Genomic DNA, 24,005 nt, shown 5'->3' on the forward strand with positions numbered 1-24,005 from the left:
CGCAGAGCTGCTGTTTCTGCTGCAACCACGTTACCACGCCCTGCACGAGCCGACCCGGGCCCATGCCATGCCAGTTTGCCACGGTGCCCGGCACCAGTACTCCCTGAACGTCACATCGCGTCCGACGCGCAGGACAAAGGCGCCACTCCAAAGTCCAAAAGCAGCAGCGCCAGTGCCAGCGTCACCATCCCAGAGTCCAAACGGAACAATGCAAGAGGCGAGGGCGTCCGGCATGACTCGGCCGGCAGAATGTACTGCTAGAGGGTGTTTTCGAACAGAGATTTAAAAAAGTCCTATGAACTTTTTAGTATTTAGAAGTATTAAATAAATGTTAATTATAAAACTAACTGCAAAATCTTGAGGCTAAACTGCGAGACGAATTTAATGAGGTATCTTAATTCATAATTAGCGAATGGTTAATGTAGCATCAATGTAGCAAATTATGAATTAATTAGGATCATTAGATTCGTCTCGCGAAAAAGCACTCAGCTGTCAAAAAATATTTATAAACAGATTTTATTTAATACTATAAAATAGTAAGATTCTTTTTGATGTGATAGAGACTTCTGAAAAAAATTTAGAAGCAAACAGGGCTACTCCACTGCCACCTAATCAGCAACTAGTAGATACTACTCGTACAGTAATGACAAGCGAGTTTTTTTTTGGGAGAGGATTAGACCAGACGAGCCGCTGGCGAGTGGCGATTAGTGAACGAGTGATCAATGACAGGGCACGAACTAGTCGCGCCCTGGCCAATTACACGATCGGTCCTACACCTGCAGAGATTACCACCAAACAGACGGCAGCCGCGCCCACGGCACACACTCAGTTGACACTCCACTAGTCCAGTCCCAACTCCGGCCCTCCGTGCGGCGCCACGCTCACCAGCTCCGTCGTCCATGGCATCCGCCGCCGGCACCGGCGCCGCCAGCCTTCCGCTCTTCCTCCTCCTCGCCTCAACGCTGATCGCGGCCTCAGCCTCGCCGTCTTCGGCAGCAGCGGAGGCGCTGGCGCCGCAGGAGCTGCTGCTCAACTTCAAGGCGTCCCTGCGGGACCCGTCGGGCGCGCTCGCCGGCTGGTCGCGCTCCGCGCCCTACTGCAACTGGCCGCACGTCGCCTGCACCAGCGCCGCCGCCGCCGCCGCGAACGCCACCGTCTCCGTCTCGCTCTCGCTCCAGGGCCTGGGCCTCTCCGGCGAGCTCTCGGCCGCCTCGCTCTGCCGCGTGCCGGGCCTCGTCGCGCTCAGCCTCGCGTCCAACGGGTTCAACCAGACCATCCCGCTGGACCTCGCGCGCTGCGCCTCCCTCGCGTCCCTCAACCTCAGCGCCGGCGCCTTCTGGGGCCCGCTCCCCGAGCAGCTCGCCGCGCTCCCCGCGCTCGTCTCGCTCGACCTCAGCGGCAACAGCATCGAGGGGCAGGTGCCCGCCGGGCTCGCCGCGATGGGGAGCCTCGAGATGCTCGACCTCGGGGGCAACCGCCTCTCCGGCGTGCTCCACCCGGCGCTGTTCCGCAACCTCACCAGCCTGCACCTGCTGGACCTGTCCGGGAACCAGTTCCTGGAGTCCGAGCTGCCACCGGAGATCGGCAGGATGGGCAGCCTCAGGTGGCTGTACCTGCAGGGCTCAGGGTTCATCGGCGCGATCCCTGAGTCCTTCCTCGGGCTGGAGCAGCTGCAGGTTCTTGATCTGTCCATGAACAGCCTGACCGGAGCCGTGCCGCCCGGGTTCGGCCTCAGGCTTCCGAAGCTGATGGCCCTGGACTTGTCGCAGAACGGACTCTCTGGGCCGTTCCCGGAGGAGGTTGGTAAGTGTTCGATGCTCCAGAGGTTCGAGGTGCACGACAACGCCTTCACTGGGGAGCTCCCCGGCGGGCTCTGGTCGCTGCCGGACCTGCGCGTGATCCGGGCCGAGAACAACCGCTTCACCGGCCGGTTGCCCGAGTTCCCCGGCGGCCAGTCTCGGCTCGAGCAGGTTGAGCTTGACAACAACAGCTTCTCCGGCGGGATACCTCAGAGCATCGGCCAGGTCCGCACCCTGTACCGGTTCTCCGCGTCCCTCAACGAGCTCAACGGCAGCTTGCCGGACAACATCTGCGACTCCCCGGAGATGAGCATCATCAACATCTCCCGCAACTCGCTCTCCGGCACGATCCCGGAGTTCAGGAGCTGCAAGAGGCTGGTGTCGCTGTACCTGGCCGGCAACGGCTTCACCGGGCCGATACCGGCGTCCCTTGGGGACCTGCCGGTGCTGACGTACATCGACCTGTCCAGCAACGGCCTCACCGGCGGCGTTCCGGCGGAGCTCCAGAACCTCAAGCTCGCGCTGCTGAATGTCTCGTACAACCACCTCTCCGGCCGCGTGCCGCCGTCTCTGATCTCCGAGCTTCCAGCCGTGTTCCTCCAAGGGAACCCTGGGCTGTGCGGCCCCGGGTTGCCGAACGATTGTGACGCGCCATCGAGGAAGCGTCGGGGGCTAGCGCTCGCCGCGACCGTGGCGTCGTTCCTCACCGGCGTGGCGCTGCTCGCCGTGGGAGCATTCGCAGTTTGCAGGAGGCTACACGGCAGCGAGCCCTCCCCATGGAAGCTCGTGCTGTTTCACCCTGTCAAGGTCACCGGAGAGGAGCTGCTCGCCGGATTTCACGACAAGAGCATCATCGGCAGGGGTGCGTTCGGGAAAGTTTACCTGATCGAGCTCCAAGACGGGCAGAACATTGCGGTGAAGCGGCTGGTGAATTCAGGCAAGCTGACGTTCAGAGCAGTGAAGAATGAGATGAAGGCGCTGGCCAAGGTCCGGCACAAGAACATCGCCAAGATTCTGGGGTTCTGCTACTCCGACGGCGAGGTCAGCATCATGTACGACTACCTGCAGATGGGAAGCTTGCAGGATCTGATCTGCGCTCCGAAATTCACCATGGCGTGGAAGGACCGGGTGAGGATCGCAATGGGTGTGGCCCAAGGGTTGGCGCACCTTCACCGTGACCATAGTCCCCAAGTGCTGCACAGAGATCTGAAGGCGAGCAACGTGCTACTTGGTGAAGAACTTGAGCCTAGGATTACCGGATTTGGGGTCGATCGTGTTGTCGGGGAAATGGCGTACCAGACTTCCATGGCTTCGGATCTGAACTGCAAGTGCTACGTCGCACCAGGTAAGCATTTTTGCAGTTCAAAATGCACCCAGATTGCAAATCTTTGAATGTTCAGTTCAGCTATCAGAGGCATTTTGCACAATAGGCATAGTATCTTATGTGTTCCAAATCATTCTTTTTGCACAGTCTGAATATCAATACTAACGAGAACTGACGGCAATAGAACTCACTGATGCTGTTCGGCTTCTTGTTTCTGAAACCAGAGCAAAGCCGCGCCAAGAATCCGACGCACCTCATGGACGTGTACAGCTTCGGGGTCATCCTCCTGGAGCTGGTCACCGGGAAGCCAGCGGAGCAGCCGGCGTCGGACGACTCCGTCGACATCGTCAGGTGGGTGCGCCGGCGGATCAACATGACCGACGGAGCGTCGCAGATACTTGACCCCAGCATCTCCCACACCGCGCGGCAGGGAATGCAGGCCCTCGAGCTCGCCCTGCGCTGCACGTCAGTGATGCCCGACCAGAGACCGGCCATGGATGAGGTCGTCCGGTCGCTCCAGCCGCTGTGCTTCAGCTTTCATCCACAGATGCCGCTGACCACTGAAATCGTTCTGGAGCCCTGAATGCAGAAGCACGTTGACCTCGCCTGCTTCTGCCCATGGTAGCTCAAGAGTTCAGAGAGTATGTATCACTGCATAGCCCTTGCTTGTTGTATTTGTATAGCATGACAAACAGAATAAAGAGAAGGGATCAGCGTGATCACCAAAACCTTATTCTGTACTCCCTCTAACCCCAGATTTAGACCAGAAGGAAACAGCAGGCATCACAGAAACTGATACTACAATTCATAACACTACCAACACCTAGATACACTACACCAATCCATTGAATTATTTCAGCACGAAATCATGCATACAAAGAAGGAATAATTATTCGGTTACATGACATGAACATACAAATATGCAGAGGCTACAGACGGGCAACCAAACTGAACATTATTATAGGAAACAGGAATTAAAATGTATACTAACAGCTACACATGATGCGGTTCCTCATCGCTTCTCTGCCAGATTTTGCTTCACGTTGGGATGGAACTCTGCCTCTCAAGACCGCAAGCGGTTTGCAGAGCCTGGCAATAAACTCAATTCCCACCAAGGTACTTGGTGGTGGTGCTCACTATGTTGCCAATCAGTGTGGCAACGCTTCAATCTTCCATGTCTTGTGCAAGATCTGCCCGGGCTCTTGCTCGGGTCTGATAAACTTTTCTTCCTCCATTGGTGGTGCTGCTGCTACTGCTAATGCAGCTGCTGTTGTTGCTCACTACATCGCTCAAGAAGTACCAGCAGATAGTGCTATGAGGATGCCCAGGTAAAAAGCCAACCTGAGGAGCCCGGCATGGAGTGGACCTCCCGGATTCCATGTCAAATACCATGCCCTGATCCCTGCCACGCCCACCGATCCAGTATACACAGTTGCCCCTTAGTCCTGGAACACCCTCTGCATACATCGACACTGCATTGTTCCTTCCCACAAAGAGCGAGTAACCTCCCAAGTCCTTCACCACATCCCAGCAAGGCTGGCGCCGGGGATAGTACCTCAGAACTAATATCTCATTTTCCGCAACGCGCCGCTGACCCCCTGCAGGCAGCTGCAGAGTAACAGTGCAGCTTGCGTTCCTCCAAACTTGGTACAGATTACCATCACAGAACACCAAGTTCTTAGCACTGGTGAACGCGGACACAGTGTCATAAGGGGGTGCAAAGACAGTGGCAGGGTTGAACGGGAGGTTGGCATCGGACAGGAGGGGTTCAACTGTGGCCCGCGCGTTGAGGTCTGGGCCTTGAGATTCAGGTGGAACTCTCTTATACGGGATGAATGCCTGCGCACAGAGTGTCAGCCTCAGCGGTGCGGTTTCCAGCTGATTACATATTCGACCCTGTTCGTAGCGCAGCATGCGAAGGTTGCTGCGCTGCTGTTGGCACCGCCAGGGGCGGAAATTGATGGTGCGTTCAGCAGGCCGTTGGATCACAGAGAACTCCGGCTCGGAGGGGCCCGCCTCGTCGGTGTTGGCGGGCTTGCGGCGGCGGCGCTCGGGGAGGCGGAGCAGGTGGACGTCCCCGCACTTGGTGAGGCAGTAGACCATACCTTGGTCGGTGTAGACGACGTCGGTGAGCTGGTCGCCGGTGGTGAGGCGGACGGGTTCCATGACGGCCCACCTCCTGGCCCCGGCGGTGACGTAGGCGATCCTGTCGATGTCGCAGATGGCGGCTGCGGCGAAGTCGTCCTTGGCGGGGGTCGGGGTGAAGACGACCTTGGAGACCCAGCGGCTCTCGTAGATCAGGGGCGGGAGGAGGATCTCGACGGCGGCGATGGGGTTGAGGAGCACGAAGACGGTCTGGCCGGTGAAGAGGGCGACGGAGAGCGCGAGCCAGCCGTTGCTGGAGCCGACGCAGCGGCTGCCCGAGACGATGGCGGTGAGCTCGAAGGACCTCCGGGTGGGGAGGGAGGCGGCGCGGGGGCACCAGCGGGCGTCGTCGGCGACGACGAGGAGCGCGGGGGAGGGCGGCGCGAGCGCGCAGCGCCAGGCCGTGCAGGCGCCCCGCGCGCTGGCGTACCACTTGAGGTCGAGGCGGTCGCCGATGCGGCAGAGGAGATCCGGCGGCAGGTCCGCCCAGCGCCGGAACGGCGCCATGGCGACGGCCGGATTCGGGCCGCTAGGGTTTGCGGGGGAGGAGGGCCGATGCGGATGCGGATGCGGATGCGGGCGAGACCCCCGGTGGGGAATTTTATGATCCATCCTCTTCTCCGAGTAGGAGGTGATTTTACGGGGGAGCCCCTCGGGATTACGACTCCTTCCCGAAACGGTCCACGTCCCGGGCCGGATGCCGCGGCCGGCGCCGTCGCCGCCCGCGTGAGCAGGGCTGTGGGCTGCCCGGCGGGCGGCGTGAGTGACTGCGTGAGGCAGCAGCCAGCCGCAGTGTGGTGGGCGTCGCGTGACGTTTGCAGACGACGCGTGGTAAACGGTCGCGCGCCGCGGTTTTTCCGCGCGATGACGCCGAGCAAGACCAAGATGGTGGTGGTCACTGAGCGTGGGAGAGGGACGACGGCCGCGCGGGCTGGAGGGGCGGCAGTCAGCCCGCCCGCCCAGCAGGGGGGACGGAGCTGAGCTCCTTCCCTCGTATATTTTTATTAGTCGTATGTAGTATATTTAAATATCTTGTTTAATTAATTGGTAGTGTGTATTTTTATAAAATTTGATTGTAATAAATGGAACCTTCAATGTAATATCTTGTTTAACGTTCAATTTAAATTTCGTTTATTATATTAAATTGGTCAGCCACAAATACTTGGACACATGGTTTGTGGCCACCTTTAGCACAAACACCAATTAAACAAATCAAACAATTCTGAACGTCAGCTCTACTTGACCGAGTCATGGAATCACACAAGGTTCAAGGTTCACAAAAAATATAATCATTGGAATTACCTCCATCACCCCTCCTCTCTCCCTCTCCCCTCTCTGGATATCGTGGACAGGAAATAAATGTGCGAGGGAAGGGGCTCAGCTTTTATATTTGGGGGAGGGAGCCTGCGGCCCCCTTACTGGGCGGGCGGGCTGCCTGCCACCCCTCCACCGGGCGGCAGGTGCTTGCCGCCCGGCAGGGGGCGGCAGGTTTCCGCCAAGGGCCTCCACGTAAAAAATTATATTTATTTACATGTAGGTCTCTGTCGCCCCTTACCGGGCGGTAGGGGTATAAAACTGTAAAATGCCGCCCCTTACCGGGCGGTAGGGGTATAAAACTATAAAATGTGAAACCGAAAATATATTTATGTAAAAAATATTTTTAAAAAAATATAAAAATAAAAAAGCCGCCAGCGAACACGGGCCCGCGACGACAGTTTGTATCATCACCCAAAGCAAATGAACCCAATTTGGCCCACCAACAAGAAGGAGCGGTCCATTGACGGCAACTACTTTTTTCCATTTTTCTTCTCTTTTTTCTTGTTGCGTAGTACCTCCGTCTCAACCTCCTCAGAAAGAATACCTCCATCTCAAAATATAGCAATATTTAGATTTAGTCAAAGTTGGGAACTAAGCTGAGGCTCAGTTGGCTAGCCCAACTGGAGTTTAGCAAACCCACCCGCGTTCAACAGTGGCCGGCACGGGTGCTCCACCTCCTTCTTAAGGGTCTGATTGGTTTCTTACATCAGCCCCGGGTCAGACCCGTGGGATGCAGTTTCAGCTTGTTCAGTTACCTGCATCAGGTAGTGGACTTGGCTCAGGTGATGATGCAAAAGGCGTTCAAGAGCCTGGCCCCGAAGAAACGAAGAAATCGCTCGTATCTATCGAGCCTGGCTGAAGTGATGCAGTGGCAAGCTTTGGGACCGTGTGCAGAGAAACCAAAGAAGCTGGACATACTAGTGGAGCAGCTAACCAATCAGTTTCTCTGATTGGCCTGGATGCATGGAAACGTCAACCAAACAAAGGTAGGAGTGGCCTTCAATCTCTGTGCGTAGAGTTCCCGCGCACGGTTCATAGTCTGGAGGAGAGCTTGTTCACCACCTTGTGATCTTATGGCTAGGAGAACCTGCATAATTCCATAAGTTCAGAATCTCCTTAAAACGAAAGGTGGGCCGATTCCTGGCCGGGCAGCGTGGCCACGTCGCCCGCTGTTCCCGACCGTCGGATCGGCCGGACGAACGGCCTAAATCTTGCTTTTCCTGGCCATTTTGTAAAAAAAAAATCTCGAACTTTATAAAAATCAACCCACGCTCTAACTTTTTATCTTAGGAATTTTTGTGAAAAAACCCTCAATCTTTCTCAAAATCAACCCGCAGTCCAATAGTTAGGGTTAAGGAAAATTTGCAAAGAAAACCTTAAGTTTTTATCAAATCAACCCGCCATACTATCCCCTCTCAAGATTTTTTACAAAAACCCTCAAATTTTAATTAAATCAAACTATAGCTCATTCCACCCGTTACTTCTACACGAGTAACATTATACGTACAATTTGAACACCAAAACATATTAAAATCAAAAGTTGCTCAACATAGAATTTGATCAAAAATTCAAAACCAACTTTATCATAGAACGAATTTTAAAATTCAAAACGTTTTCACAATTTGTTAGCACAAACACTTACATGCAACCCATTGTACCTACAATTTGGACACCAAAACGTATTCAAATAAAAAAAGTAATCAACACAAAAGTTGCCTAGAATTTCAAAATCTACAACTTTAGCATATAGCAAAGTTTTGTAAATTCAAATCATTTTAATAATTCGTTCAACATAACATCTTATTTTGCTTAAAAATATAATAGCGTACCACTGTTCTTCTATGCCTTCTCATGCTACGTCCACAATAACACATTATATTTTAATATAAACACTACTTCCCTAAATAAATAACACGTCTATTAATCGCAATAAGATTTTGTAAATACATTAATTATCAGACTAATTGTGCTCCGCCCTCGCTAATCAATTATCTTACCCCTTCTTTCACCACAAAAATATAGCAACAAATGTCATAGCTCCATTTCGATACCCAAAATAATATAGTACTTAAAATAACATCACCATAATAGAATGCCCCAAAATATATACAAAGTGCAATAGTGGATTGCAGACCATGACACCTACGCTTAAAGAAAAACCTACTACATGCATCAACTAAAGTTCACATCAACTACAATCGTCTCACCTACGTTGCAATCCTGAAAAAATCAAAGAGTATATCAAGCTACGTACATTCGTATTCCACATATTAAATAAAGTTTTACCAAATACAATAAAATGGTCACAAACAGGCCTTGCGCGCCGCGTGGCCTTTCTAGTCAATAACACATAGAAATGAGCCTTCATCAAACAAGATGCAGCTCAAAAGCTTGGCCAGCGCGGGCCTGGATGGCTAGCGTGAGCCAGGATGCCGGCCGCAGCAAACCAATCAGCCCCTAAATGATGCGCCAGAGCTCCTGACTAATTTAAAAAAAGATTTGATCAAAGTTAAATCTTTTTATTTTGACTAATATTTTTTTAAAAATAATTCCTTTTAAATAGAAAGATCACATATTACGATATAGTTGGTTTCATTATGAATAAATTAATATAAGTTTTATTTTATATTTTTACCATCTACAGTCGAAGTTTAAAATATTTGATTTGAAAGAAATCTAAATATAGCTATATTCTGAGATGGAGTTAGTACTTATTAGTGACTTTTTTATGCAAAGGCGTGCGTGAAGCTAGCATGTTTACACGTTAAAATGATTTCATCGATGTAGAGAGCATCCTATAATAGAATTGTTGAAGCATTGTAATGTTCTAAAAAGTAGAATTTATATCACAAATTCTGATGCTTTGTTTAAAACTTACCAAATTTACATCTCAGTGTTCAAAGCAGAGTAATGCATCATCTATCAGAGTTTATAACCGCATGGAAGGAAAGAATGTGTAGCATCCAACTTTCGATTCACTGACCAAGGATGCTTGACCACACCTCAGGGGAGCTTTGGGAGCTTGGATCAACGTGTGAGCTTTCTGATCCTTTTATGCAATCCCCTTTAATTTGGAGGGAATGAACTGATGAACAAGCTCTTAAAGTTATCTGATTCATGGCGGAGCACGCAGAATCATGTTTATTTAGGCCATGTCGGGTTTATCACCTGCTTCCGAATTGTTTCTTGTGCGTGTAATTTTCCCATAAAAATTCAAAGCACGTGATTGGATAGTTTGAACTGACGCTCTATTCTCGTTGATCAACTTATAACCCTATAAAAATCATTTACACATAGAACAAAATAAAAAGGGAAAAGTCTATTTTTCAACCTCGAACTATCACGATAGTCCGATTTTCAACCCGGAACTACAAAACCGGACATCCTACACCCTCAACTCTTCAAAACCGTGCAGATTACCCTCTCGAACCGAAACGACCCGGTTTTGGTCCATGTCATCCGGTTTTGTCCACGTCACCCATCCAACGTGGCACCTCTCCTCTCTCTTTCTCTCACAGACAGGTGGGCCATGCACCTGCCGCATCACCCGTTCGCATGCGCCTGTCGCTGCCTCGCCGCCGCCTGCGCCTGCCGCTGCCTCGCCGCCGCCGCGTCCTCCCCTGCGCTCCCGCTCTCCCATGGAGCTCCGCGGCGGGCCTCGTGGGGCTGCGCCGGGCCCGCGGAGCTGCGCGACGGCCGGGCCGGTGAGGGCCAGGCACGGCGGCCTCCTTCCCCCTCCCCTGCGCCGCCTCCTTCCCGAGCTCCGGCGGTGGCCCTCTGCTCCCCATCCTCCTCCGTGCGCGGGCGCGGGGCGGCGACCCTCCCCTGCTCCCTCGGCGGCGAGCGCGGCCCGCGGGCGGGCGAGCTCCCCGACGAGCTTTGAATCGGCGGCGGGCCTCCTCCCCGGCGAGCTTCAAATCGGCGGCGGGCCTCCTCCTCCCCGGCGAGCTTCGAATCGGCGATGGAATCGGCGGTGGGCCCGCCGCTCCTCCGCCTCGCGCGCAAGGAGGAAGCAGGGAGGAGCGCACGCGTCGCTCCGCCCGCCCTCCCTCGCCCCGCCCGTATGCGAGCCGAGCTCCTCCGCCGCAAGCCGAGCTCAAGCTCGCGCCGCTCCGGTGGCCCGCCGCGACGGCAGCTCGCCTACGCTAGCTGCCCACCCGCGCCGGCCGTGCACCGCGCTGCAGGGAGGGGGAGAGGGGAGCGAGGAGGATGCTCCGCCGTCCCGTCCGTCTGCCCGCCCGTGCCACCACCGTCTCGCCCGCCCTCGCCCCGCCGCTCCTCTGCCTCGCACGCGTGAAGGAAAGCAGGGGAGGGGCGCTCGCCGCCGGAGGCGAAGCAGGGGAGGGGCACCGCGCCGCGCCCCCGACCCTGCCCAATGCGCCGCCGCGGCCCCCTGCGGCCACGGGCGCGAGGGAGGGCGTGGCGAGCTCGGCCACAGCGCGCGGGTACGGGCGCAGGGACGGCCGCTGGGAGGAGACCGGGCCGCTCGCCGGCGGAGGAGAAGCAGGGAGGAGAGAGAGAAAGAGACGTGGGGAGAGAGAGTGGCCAGGCTAGCAACCACGTCACAAAACCGCTGCCACGTCATAGCAATACCGGTCTGGTTTCAGCTCGAGGGGGTATTTTGCACGGTTTGGTTAGTTCAAGGGTGTGGGATGTCCGGTTTCGTAGTTCAGGATCCAAAATCGGACGATCATGATAGTTCAAGGTCCAAAAACGGACTGCCAGCCTGTCCATTAACCAGACAAGGAATTCTGAGTCTTATGCAAACTGACACGCCCACAAATCTGGAGTACATACGTTCGGTTGGTTGCCCGCCGCCTCTCGAGTCGAGTCCAACGTTATCGCCCGCCGCGCGCGCCATGGCGACGTTGGGGCTTTGGGCGGTTCTTCGCCCGGATCTCCTACGCTTCATCAGCGATGGCTTCGGCCTCCCGTTAGAGTCCTACTCCTCCGTCCGCGGCGTCTGCACCGCCTGCCCTGGCGCTCCGCCCTCCCGGCGGCAGCCCCTTTTGCTCGATCTCGACGCGAAGAGCGTGCACCGTCGGGGTGCGCTGCTCAAGGTTTTCCTTATCGATAGAAAAAAATATCGGAGGTCATTGATAAACAGAAATATCGGATATATCAGAATTCTACCGGTGATAGACTTTTTTCGGACAAAATTTAGGAAAAAAACACTGAATTTTTGCAGAATTAAACATAGATCCTTTCCAAACCAAAGAACATGAAAAACTAGACATAAATGATGTAGAAAATAAGACAAAGTCACCCTTTGATAGCACATATTCAATAACAGCTATTGGATTGCCCACCATATAGGCTCATGGCATTCTACATTAAGTTAAGTGGTGAAACAACAAATAAAGTCCAAAATATTTCAACCAACAGTCCCAAATGCTACTGGTTAGAATGAAATTATTGCAACAACAGTCCATAGCAAGCTTGGTCCACAGTCCCAAATATTACAAAGTTCGAATGAAACTTGAACACACACACAACAATTCATAGTCCCAAATACTACAGTCCACAGACCCAACTTTGGACACCAAAGTAGTATGTAGTCCAAAATATAAATGATCTTTTTAATCTAATTGAAAGGGGCAAAATATAACAATTGCATAAATTGAATGAATAAAAAATAAATTCATAACAGGCCTACAATATTGGCCAGCTGTACTAATTAGAAATACAGAGAATTTTTAACCTGATTGATGATTTATTGCCCTCTAATTTCATTCCATGTTATAGTGAGTCACATACACTCTAATAAGCAACTGAAATTAAACGAACAAAACAATGCTAGTGTTATGTTGTGCCTCTTTACCATCTTCGCAGACCACCTCAATGTCGGTGTCCGTCGTCGTGCTCGTCCTCCTACCACCAGTCACAACACCAGTGGTTGATTCCCTGGCGATACCCTTGCCTTTCACAGCGGCTGATGCCCTGGCAACACCATTGCCTTTGCCAGCAGCAGCAGTTCCACTGCTCGACGCCCCAATAATGGCTACATCAGCATCATCTCCATCGCCTCCTGTCACCATCAGCACCCTGTTTTGCGCCATATGGCTTTGTGGAAATGACTTGGCAGCATGTGTCGCCCTAAGATTCAAAGAAATCGAGGGGAGACGATCAACGAGGTATTTGCAGAGGCAGCATTCCTATGTATAGTCAACTCTAGGAATAGCTAATGCAGGTAATTGAATCACTTTCCTAGGTACTAAAAAGCATTGTAAAACAACTAATGAATTCATACATACTGTTGTATTTTTCTTGAACATACAGGAAAGAATTCATACATACTATTTCATTCATCCAATACGCTACGAATGTGGAAGAGCAGGGAGGGTTGACGGCACGAACCTGCGGACGTAGATCTGACGGCGGCGACGGTGACCGTGATCCCTTGACTAGAATAGAGAGGGTGTCGTTCTGCTGCAGTGAATCAAGTGGAGAGGAAGAGGATTGATGATGCAGCGAGGTGGGTTGCAGTGCAAGGCGGCCAGGAATGGCGTGTGGGTGCCCCGAGCAACGTCCCAGCGCGGCGAGGGTGGAGCAACGCAGCCAGGACTGGACGCGCCGCCGATGAGCCACGCGCCGTCCAGGCGGTGGCTATACAGCCCAGGAGCGGGGGCCCGGCACGGCACGGCCGGAGCGCGGTGGTCCGGCACGGCGCGGCCGGAGAGCGGCGGCCCGGGGTGGCGACCGGAGCGCGGCGGCCCGGTCAGAGCGCGGCGGCCCGAGGCGGCGCCCTGAGCGTGGTGGCCCCGCGCGACGACCTGGTGCTGCGCCCGCTGCCCTGGCTGCTGGCCTCCTGGCCGCGCGGGGGCACGGCCCCGGCTGCCCTGGCCCCTGGCTATTGGTGGCGGCCAAGCTTGGGTTGGCGGCGGCTCGGGAGGAAACCAGGGGGAGAGAAGCAGAGAGAGACGAACGGTGGGGAATGAATCGATTTAGGGTTTGGGGAGGCCTGCGGGAGCACTTGACCCGTTCCTGGGCTTTTGGCGGGCCACAAAAACGTGGATGGCGCTAGTGATTTCAAAACGCCGAAATTTTTGAGAAGTAAACTGAATTTATCGGGCCCCACCGGTAATACTGATATATCGAAAATATCGTTTTTTATCAGTGATAAGGAAAACCCTGGCGCTGCTGCTTGTTGTCGGCGGCGTTGACGAGGATCTCGTCGAAGTTCTCGTACATCGTCAGAGTGCGCTGCTTGTTGTCGGCGGCGTTGACGAGGACGTCGTCGAAGATCTTGTGGAGGACTGGGACGTCGGTGACTGTGCGGTGCATAATGGTGCCGCGCTCGTCGACCCACAGCGTCATGCGCTTCTCCACCGAGCCGATGTAGACGTCCGGGCGCCAAGGACGTGATCGAGCAGCTTCTTGTCGCCCCAGCCAGCAGCGGAATCGTGGGCGGAGCTCGACTGCAGCGAGGGCTTCATTGCGGCGCGACGTGCTTTGACTAGGGTTTCGGCAGGTGGGATTTAGGGAAATGGCCCAGATGGGGGTGGGGCGGGTCAGCCCGTCGGGTCGCCGAACCGGGCCCCTTTTGAAAACCATCAAACTGCTATGGATCGATGGATTGGATTTACTCGGACCTAGGGTCGAGCGGGTCGACCCACCCTACCGCCGCCGCCGCCGTAGGGGGCACAGCTCGCTGGCGCCGTCGCGCGACACCGGCCCCGCAGAGGCAGCTAGCCGCACCGCCGCCGCTCCCCACCTGAGCCGCCCCTTACAAGCAGCGGTGGTGGCCGGGCAGCGCGGCGCGACCGGCTCCCGGTTCCAGGTCGCGCCGGGAGCGCAGGCACCGCTGGGTCCTCCGGTGCCGCCGCCGCCAGCAAAGGCTGCCGCCGAGAGGGGCCTCCCTGAAGTCCTCAAGTTCTCTGTGGCGCAAGGTGCGGATGCTTCTATGCTTGTGCGTGTTTGTCAGTAGGAGGATGAGCCAAGAACATGGCTGGGACTAGTTTAATCTGCAGGAAAAAGATTTGGGAGGGATACGCGACACTTGTATAGGATCCGGATGGCAAAAATCTGGGTTCAAGTACAAATCTGGCAGGATTTGTTTGCATTCCTTATTTCAGAATTAGGGATAGTGTAATCTGCACAGAGGTTTAGAATAAGTGTTTGCAGAATTAGTTACCCTTCAGATGCCTTTTCAGATGCCATGCACCATGTGTACCTGCTTGAGCTCTTTCTTCACACTGGTACACAATCGATGAAGTATAGTAAGACCATCATTTCTTTTGTTTGCTGCATTAACTAATTTCTTTTGTTTCATCCAACTATGTTTGTGTTTTTTCTCTTTGGAACAATTCAGTATATGCTAGAGTATGTCCCTTGATTCTGAACCTTACCGTGTAATATTTCCCTGTCCTGCCTATGTCCAACACAAACCATGAATGCTTTTGCTCTTCAACTGTGATACTTGTCATGCTTGGGTGTGGAGTAAAATTGACTGCATCTTCAGTAAAAGTATCTGAACTAATTAACAAGAACGTAGCATCTAGTATTTGGGGTAAAAGTATCTGAACTAGAACATAGCATCTAGTATTTGGGTCTGCAGTTTTTACTTAGTTGTTTTCTGTTCATTTTAACTCAGTCATGCTATAATCTTTCAGACTTTTGGCTGGGATTTCTGTAGCAGATCTGGTAGTTCTTACAATGGGCGTCCAAAGCAGAAGGTCAAGACTGGTGAAGCCGGTAGCATGTCTCGCTGAGAGGGTTCTGATTGTTGGACGATGATGAATTAGCATTCGTTGTGTGTTCTTTTCTGAATGTTAAATGCAATTCTGATCCTTGGATTGTATGAGATTATACGGTTTCTTCTGTACAAGTTAGATCATAATTACCATCTTGTAAGAAAGCTCTTTTGTTCAAAGGTAAAAATGTTAGCAAAATATATTTAAATGTTTGCAACACGCGCATGGTGCTGCCGGCTGCTGGCTACATGCGCAACCCCATGCGGCAGGTTGGCGCAGCTAATTAGCATGTGGTTCGAACCACGTGAACCATCGGAGCACCTAATTGTATTATATATTACGAATGAAATCAATCGGTGCTCCACACTTCCTCAAACGTTATATATTACGAATGAAATCAATCGGTGCTCCACACTTCCTCAAACGGATCGATGGAGCGAGTATGGTTCATTCCGTGGAGCAACCATCCCCATCAAGAGGAAATGGATTTCCCAATGGCGATGCTTTTTTTGGTGGGCTGTTGCGGCCTTGCAGGCTTGACGCAGGCGGCGAACGGGGCCCGCGACAACGCTATAACCCAAAGGGCGAAGCAAATGAACCCAATTTAGCCCACCAACAAGGCTCGGTCCATTAATGGCAACTACTTTTTCCATTTTTCTTCTCTTTTTACTTGGGTAGTACCTCCGTCTCAAAATATAGCAGCATTTATACTTGGTCAAAATTAAATATTTTTTATTTTTAACCAATAAAATTTATAAATTAATTATTTTTAAATAGAAAATGTTATATATTACGATAGCCGGTTTTATTATGAATAGACTATCACTTATATGTTGTCAATCTCTATGATTTTTTTACCATCTACAGTCAAAGTTTAAAAGATTTGACTTGAAGAAAATCAAAAAATAAATTGTCAGATGGAGGTAGTACTTACTAGTGACTTGTGTGTGCAAAGGCGCGCGTAAAGCTAGCATGTTTACATGTTAAAATGATTTTACCAATGTAGAGAGCATCCTATAATAGAATTTTTGAAGCATTGTAATGCTCTAAAAAGTAGAATTTATATCACAAATTCGGATGCTTGTTTAAAACTTAGCTTATTCGCATCATGTTGCTACAAAAAATTAGTGAGTACATTTCAATGTTCCAAGCAGAATAATGCATCATCAATCAGAGTTTATAACCAAGCATGGAAGAAAAGAATTTGTAGCATCCAACTTTCGATTCACTGACCAAGGATGCTTGACCACACCTCAAGGGAGCTTTGGGAGCTTGGATCAAGGTGTGAGCTTTCTGAACCTTTTGTGCGATCCCCTTTTGGAGGGAATGAACTGAACAAGCTCTTAAAGTTACCTGATTCATGGCGGAGCACGCTGAATCATGTTTAGTCCATGTCGGGTAGTCAACGGTGCATTGGAATTTGGAAGCTCACCAAATTGTTTCTTGTGCGGGTAATTTTCCCTTAAAAATTCAAAGCATGTCGTCGAATAGTTTGAACTGAGGCGCTATTTTCGTTGATTTTCTTTATTTCTTTCTTTATTTTGTGAACTTTGTTTGTAACTCTGGTTTTTATTTTCTTGAATATATTTATTTATAATCAGTGGGGATGAGCCCCTCCTGTCTCCTCGAAAAGAAAAAAACTTAAAACCCTACAAAATCATTTGCACATAGAACAAAATAAAAATGGTAATTGGCCATTAATCATGTTAATTAGACAAGGAACTCTAAGTTGTCTTAATGCAAACTGACACGACCACAAATCTACTAGTATATATACTATTATTCTAGACTTTGGACGTTCGGTTGGTTGCCTGCCGCCTCCCGAGTCCAAGAAGGTTATCGCCGCCATGGCGTCGTTGGGGCTTTGGGCGGTTCTCCCCCCGGATCTCTTACGTTTCATCAGCGATGGCTTCGTTCTCCCGTTAGAGTCCTACTCCTCCATCCGCGGCGTCTGCACCGCCTGGCGCTCCGCCCTCCCGACGGCAGCCCCTTTGCTCCTCACCGTTTCTGGTCTCGACGCTCCTCGCCATCGCCAGGTCGTGTCCGCCTCGTTCCTCACGGCGGGCCGCTCGTTCCACCTCTCCGAGCTCCCCAAAGGCGGTCAACTCGTCGGCTCGAGCAACGGCTGGATAGCCGTCGACACCATCTGGCCGGGCATCTTCCTCCTGAACCCTACCTCTGTGGAATGCAGGTGGTTCGATCTCTTCCCGCTGAGGGACGGCGACGACGTGCCTGTGCATAAGGTCGTGTTCGCGCCGAACCCCACGGCCGACGACTTTACCGCCGTGGCGATCTGCGGCCCGCGCGAGCTCGCCTACGCCAGGGCTCGGGACATGAGGTGGACGTTCATGGACGTCGCCATGGCAGAGCAGGGCGACAAGCTCGCCGACCTGGTCTACGACACCGACGGTCGCAAGGTCAACTGCGTCACCGCGCACGGAGACGTGCACGTGTTCCACGTCCCCGGCTGCCGGCGGCGGAGGCCCAGAGTCGCGCCCTTACAAGCCAACCGCGCCGGCGGCCTCTTCGCCCCGCCCTACGACACCGCGTCCAAGCACACAGCAAGTACAACCCCAAACGCCGGCCGTGCTGGGACGCGGTGGCCGATCTGGGAGGCCGCTCGGTGTTCATCGGCAAGAACAACCCCGTGGTGCTGCGACCAGAGGACGCCTCAGGGGTGAGGCCCAACTGTGTGTACTGGATCGACGAGCGGTCGAGGTTTCAGCCCATGGTGTTCGACATGGCCACCAGAACATCCACGCTGGCCGAGTTCATCGGTGGATGGCAAAACCAGACCAAACGAGCACTAGCACCGTGATTATAGTGCTAGTGCCCTCAATGGCTGATCTTGTCGTTCAAGAAGAACCAGCAGAGTGGTCGTCGTGCTGGACCCGGCTGTTCTTCGCCGTCGAAGGGATGCAGCGTTACTCGGCGTTTTCCATGCAACCGGAACATAGGATGCGCTTATAAATTAAGCAAAATTATATGTCCATCGGCATATTTGGTTTCTATGCAACTTCAATCTAGCATTTCCAGCTGATAATATGAGAGTACATGTGAATGGAGGAAAGTTTGTTTTGCGTCTTTGTTCTGTTTCACTGTTTTTTTTTAAGTACATGATAGGTAGTAGCACAAACCACTCATGCACACAATGCACGTCTTGTACACATGATAGGTAGTAGCACAAACCATCTGAACACACACAAACCCGGCCGAAGCAAGCTAGCAGCCTAGCACTGCTTCCAGGGACACAGAAGAACCACTCCCAAGGTTTTGTGATTGATCGATGATCAGTCAGAGGTGTGTGGTGACTCAAAGTGAAGGAATTTTCCATGTCGAAGAGCATGAAGTTAAGAGGGCATTTATGGGTCTTTTGTTAACGCGTTTATGGAGAAGCCGACTTTCGATTTACTGACCAAGGATGCTTGACCACACCTCAGGGGAGCCTTTGGGAGCTTGGATCAAGGTTTGGGAGCTTTCTGATCCTTTTATGCAATTTGCTATTGCGGTTTTTTCATGTGTTATCGGCAAGATATCGCCCTGGAGGTAATCATGTCGAAAGAAGACTCAGAAGGCTTCGAGAGGAAGCATAAGTGGTAATGGAAAAGAACCAATTCAGATTCAGATGGAAACAGAAAATGCATTTTAATTCAATTATTTTGTTTGCCTAGCAAAAGAATTGTGGTAGTAGAAAATGAGATCACATCAATTCCTTTGGACTGTTTGGTTGCCAAACTTCAGGAAACTAAAATTCAACAATGATAAGCATCAGGAGGCGGTAGACCATGTGGGACTGTAATAATGCTAGCACCTAGCAGCCTATCAACGTAGGACAAGGAGCAGGAGTTGGTTGAGCACGGCCGTTCCTACCCTCGCCGTCGGAGTCCGGCATCGGCGACACGGTCGACGGAAAAGTCCAACGTTGGTCACGATTCACGAACTCGCTAGGTGGCTAGGTTGAATCGCGTGTTCCAAATCAGAGGACCATGGGTCTGGATCGTGGGGCCATCTCCCAGGTGTAACCCAATTCAGCTGGAAACGAGGTTGAATTCCAATTCTGATTCCAGGAGCGCCCCAACAGCCACACTTGGCCGGACCTAATTCCAATTCTACAATTCCGAGTTCAATTCTGCTCCTGCCTCCTGATCGCATGCAGGAAACGCGACTATGGACAGTACAATAATGGGGGCAAGGGGCTTGCAGTGGCCAGTGGGAACAGTCGACCTGACCTTTTGCTGTCGCTACCCTTTCTTGGCTTCATTGTGAGTTTTATAAACTTTCCTCAAAGGCAAGATGCACATCCTTCTAGTAATTAAATAATGAACAAAATGCTAGCTAGTGCGATGCGTAGTCAAAAAGTGGCACTGGATTGGTGGATGAATGTAGTCTTTATGCTTCTGATTACAAACCACTCCTGATCATATATTTGTCTAAGCTTTTTTTTTCTTCGCTACAATCAGATGTGTTCTCAATTAGCATGTGCACAGGGATCAGGTCTCTTTTAGGGTGTTTAGTGATTGCACATACATCTTGTTCTTCTGCTCCGAAGTAGGACCTGGCGAGAGGAAATAAAGGTGGAATGCTGCACAGTGTCGCAGTAAATTACACTGTGCCTACTTAAAAAAAAAGAGCCTACGGAAAACTAGGTTTTTACTGACGACTAGGAAAAAATTGTCTGATATAAAGTCTCTACTAAATATGTTTTGTCAAATGTTAGAGATGTACAGGATTAGATACCAGCCGTGCCTTACCAACATATGCAATGAGAATACAAATTTATTTAGTTTAAAACTCAGGAATGATATTTCTATAATGAGTCCATGACAGTAAAAATCATGCTAAATTATATTATCACTCCATGAAAAGAATTATGTAATTTATTGCTTGCTCCTTTCTTTTTATTATCACAATAGACTCTTATGTTTAATATCACAACACCATAAAATTAGCATCACATGAAAATTTACTATTCATCCCACCACATGAAGAATGGTTACTTTAGGTTTGTACTAAGTCGAACCTGTATAACTTTGATCAAGTTTATAGAAAATGGTACTAACTTCTAGGTATCAAACAATTTCATTAAACCCACCATGGATTATGTATTGATAGAGCATTTATTTTTTATTGAGAAAATTTATATAATTTTTTCTATAAACTTTGCCAAAGTTCCAAAAAATGACTTAGGATAAAGATAAAATGACTAATAATTTGGATAAGAGGGAATGATTATTGGTCAAAAGATCAAAAGGTTTGACAAAAACATTATAAAATATTTCCTTCTATTTTAACAAGTACCTTGTCCTAAACATCAAATACATGTTAAAAAATAGCATGAGTATTCGCATTACTATTTTAACTTTAAGCACTATTTTTTTCACATGCACACATTTAACAAATGTATGGGTCAATTTGCATGTTCTGCAATTTGTTGGACCGGAGCGGTATAACCATGCAAGCTATTGTATGACCGGTGCAATTTACTCTACTTTTATGACTCGAACAATATAACATAAGGTTGTATTGTGTTTCATTTTCTTTAAAGCATAAGACAATAGCTTTGACCCTTAAAACTCCTCTAACTTGGACCGTGTTTATTAAAAGAATATTCCAACGTCTACAACATCATTTTTATTAAATCAGTCGTGATATATATCTTGATAATATATTTGTGTGGTATTGTATGACAATCAATATTTTGAAACAAAGGGTGTAACCACTAAAATTTTGCACCTAAAGGGTGCTCACATGCGAAGCTCCAGCTCAAACAAAAGTACAAAACTTACGCCAATGTGATCTGATTTTGAAAAAAAGAAAATTCGTTTTCATTTTGGCACGGAGCCACGGAGCTTCAGAGTGAGATGGTGGGGGCCCAGGTGCACGTGGTGCATGTGCAGCCAGTGCCGGCGCAAAATGCCAGCGTTTCAAAATTTCAAATCGAAAACACTCAGGGCGGCCAAGCCCGCGTGTGCGTGGAAAATTTCGAGCTCGGGGTCGAAAAATTTCAGCGTCCCGCCCATCTCGCAATTTCGATTCGGCTTTCTTCCCTTTTTGAACTAGAGCCGCCGCCACCGCGGGCTGAACCACTCTTCCACCAGGCGCCCAGATTGGACTCCAGACCGAGCAAACTGTGAGAAATTTCGGGATTTCAGCCCCCTTTCCTACCCATTTCTTGGTGTTCTGATGCGATTAAGGGTTCTTTTTCTTGCAATGGTGGAGCTCTAGGATCAGCCGCCGGAACGGGAGCTGGGATTTGGGCCAGGCAAGTGAGGAACGCGAGAAATTTTTGGTTGCTAGCTGCAAATTTTGGGGCTGCTGCCGTGGTCGCCGGAGGGAGTGAGGGAGGGAGCGGCGCGGCGCGGCCGCGCGGGGGCTTCAGTCGCCCACCGGCCGCCGTCAGGTCAGTCAGCGCCATCACAAGCGCCCGTCTCTTATTCCCATCCCGCGGCCTTCCGACCTCGTCGCCATCGACGGCCTCGGTCCACCACCCGCCGCCGCGCCTCCGCCTCCGCCCGCATCCTCGTCCCAGCGGCCGCGACTCGCCGTCGCCCCGCTTCTCCACTCTTTGATGCATTTACTTGCTTCTGAACTCACCAATATGTCTCTCCCCCCGCTGTGTGCGCCTTGCAGGGCTCCGAGATGCCTGATGAGTCCAGGGACGGCAGGAGGGCGGCTCTCGCCGACCTCTCCGGCGGGACTGGGGGCGGAGGGTTCTTCATCAGGAGGGTGGCCTCGCCGGGAGCACTGGCGGCGAGGGGCATCCGTAAGCCGCTGGCGCGGCGGTATATTTCGCCTTCGAGGAACAAGGAGAACCTGCTGCCGGTTTGGGCCTTGAGGGCCACGCCGACGAAGAGGAGGAGCCCGCTTCCCGAATGGTATCCCAGGACGCCGCTCCGTGACATCACGGCAATTGCAAGGGTAATGGACAGTATCCCATTTGCTATGATGTGAAAATTGAACTGTTCGAGGATTTGCAATTGTAGTCGACCTGTTGTTTGCTGATTCTAGTCAAAGTACAATTGTCACCAAAGTAAGCTGCGGGATTTCAGCTGTGCTTTTACTAGCTAGTTGTACTCCGGTTACTTTTGAATTTTATCATATTAGTCCCCTGTTAACTTCTACATATCCAGAGTTTCAGAGCCACTACCGATGTTTAGTGCCTGATATATAGAGTAAAAAGGATGCTAGTGGTTCATAATTCAGAGCTATTATGCTTGACAGTCTGATTTAGAGACTTTCTGGTCCTGGATGCTGTCATTGTTCATTTGAAAACATTACTTTGTTTTTTTATGTAGTAAAATTTAAAACCATATAGTACAGTCAGTAGCAATTATTGAGTGAGAAATGAATGATAAATCTGCAGTACAGTTTTCTACTTTGTGGTGTCCTCAATTTTTTTTTGGATATCTAGTGAGAAAATTTGAGCTGATTAACTTGGCAACGTTCAAAATGAAGTACAAGCTACACTTCACAATCTTCTGCCTCCTATCTTATTACTCTGCAATGTATGATTATGCAATATTGCGTCTCGCCCACATAATAAGTTGGACTTACTTCAACTCTATTCTGAATGTTTGTGCTCATGTCCACCATGTTGTGTAGAATCAGTGCGAGTATACTACTATGTTTACTGGTGGATCTGTATTTTAGGTAATATGTCATCTGTGCTTAGAGATTCCTATGCTACACTTACCTTGTTGCATAGATTTTATCTGTGTCAACAAGAAAGTTCAATTATTCACTTAGCTGCTGTTACTATTTCTCAATATTCCGGTTCATTTTTAAAGCATGCTAAAGTTTATCCCTACATCATTAGTTCATTACAAGATGCTGAACTATGCATTCAGCATATGTCTTTGCCCTTTGATAGCTGCCTGTCTGCCATCCTATTCTAACTATGACTTGCTTGCAGGCTATTCAGAGAAGCCGTTTAAGGATTGCTGCTGCTCAGCAGCAAAGTCAAAGGCCTGACCAGTCTCCGCAATCTGTAAACGTGACTACTACTCCAGGACAAGCAGAGCAGAACGCACCTCACAGCGCTGATGCTTCCCAGGCAGTTGCCTCTGGTTCTGGCTCAACTGAAAGAGAAACTGTAGCAAACCCTGCAACTACCTTGGCTGGTGACAATCTTAGGGCGCCTTCCTCACCAGCGGAAAGCTCATTGGAGACTCCATCCAAACCAATGGATCCTGCCCTTGCTGGCATTGTTGAGAAGAAACTGTCCAGCTCAATAGAGAAGATAGAAAAGTTGGTGAGGAGAAACCGGAAGCGAACACCAAAGGCTGCTCAGGCCTCTAGGAGGGCCACCCAGAGGCGCAATCTGATGTCCATGCGATGAATTTGCTGCTGTAATTCATGGAGGGAAGAGAAGACAAAGTCCACCTCAGGCTTCTCCTCCTTCCCCTTGTCTGCTGCTTCCATAGCTCATAGCTGCTAGCTTAAGCGGCCAATGTGCCGTCACTGCTGCTCTTCTTCCAACACTTGCCATGGCATGGTGCCAAGGAGCCTTCCTGGTTCTCTTCTCGAGGACCAAAGAAAATGTGGCTATTGGCTCTTTGTTTGAGATTCTAGGGTTTGCAGCTGCTAGTGTGAGGTGCCATGTGGTCCATGCTACTATTGTATAATTATGTTTATTTTTCTGTGTATCCCAGTGGGTGGTTGACCAGATGAATCTTGAGTTTTCTTCTGTTCTGCAATATGTACCATAGCCTCTGGTGTCTGAATGTT

The 24,005-nt window shown here is 50.6% G+C and overlaps 5 protein-coding genes across 8 annotated transcripts; 4 read left to right on the forward strand and 1 right to left on the reverse strand.

The window, feature by feature from the left end:
* The first annotated feature begins 675 nt into the window (after positions 1–675).
* On the forward strand, positions 676–3,919 carry LOC120681443 (probably inactive leucine-rich repeat receptor-like protein kinase At5g06940). The gene is made up of 2 exons (XM_039962938.1): positions 676–3,144; positions 3,348–3,919. The coding sequence occupies exons 1-2, from the start codon at positions 900–902 to the stop codon at positions 3,704–3,706; spliced, it is 2,604 nt and encodes an 867-aa protein (XP_039818872.1). The 5' UTR covers positions 676–899; the 3' UTR covers positions 3,707–3,919.
* Positions 3,920–3,968: 49 nt separating this feature from the next.
* Positions 3,969–5,860, reverse strand: LOC120681444. The gene has a single exon (XM_039962939.1). The coding sequence runs from the start codon at positions 5,773–5,775 to the stop codon at positions 4,288–4,290; it is 1,488 nt and encodes a 495-aa protein (XP_039818873.1). The 5' UTR covers positions 5,776–5,860; the 3' UTR covers positions 3,969–4,287.
* Positions 5,861–13,755: 7,895 nt separating this feature from the next.
* Positions 13,756–15,480, forward strand: LOC120680541. Its single transcript, XM_039962036.1, has 2 exons — positions 13,756–14,474; positions 15,198–15,480. The coding sequence occupies exons 1-2, from the start codon at positions 14,072–14,074 to the stop codon at positions 15,218–15,220; spliced, it is 426 nt and encodes a 141-aa protein (XP_039817970.1). The 5' UTR covers positions 13,756–14,071; the 3' UTR covers positions 15,221–15,480.
* Positions 15,481–17,125: 1,645 nt separating this feature from the next.
* Positions 17,126–18,096, forward strand: LOC120681173. The gene is made up of 2 exons (XM_039962700.1): positions 17,126–17,843; positions 17,942–18,096. The coding sequence occupies exons 1-2, from the start codon at positions 17,126–17,128 to the stop codon at positions 18,094–18,096; spliced, it is 873 nt and encodes a 290-aa protein (XP_039818634.1).
* Positions 18,097–21,232: 3,136 nt separating this feature from the next.
* On the forward strand, positions 21,233–24,005 carry LOC120683154 (protein POLYCHOME-like). Of its 4 annotated transcripts, none has more exons than XM_039965183.1 (4): positions 21,233–21,408; positions 21,498–21,678; positions 21,909–22,196; positions 23,191–24,005. In XM_039965183.1, exons 3-4 carry the CDS (start codon positions 21,918–21,920, stop codon positions 23,614–23,616), a joined length of 705 nt encoding a protein of 234 aa, XP_039821117.1. In that variant the 5' UTR covers positions 21,233–21,408; positions 21,498–21,678; positions 21,909–21,917; the 3' UTR covers positions 23,617–24,005. The 4 variants fall into 4 exon arrangements, with proteins under 4 accessions (XP_039821117.1, XP_039821116.1, XP_039821115.1 ...); XM_039965182.1 differs by having other exon boundaries at positions 21,504–21,678; XM_039965181.1 differs by having other exon boundaries at positions 21,233–21,678.

This window comes from Panicum virgatum, chromosome 7N, assembly GCF_016808335.1.
Source record: "Panicum virgatum strain AP13 chromosome 7N, P.virgatum_v5, whole genome shotgun sequence".
NCBI classification, from domain to species: domain Eukaryota; kingdom Viridiplantae; phylum Streptophyta; class Magnoliopsida; order Poales; family Poaceae; genus Panicum; species Panicum virgatum.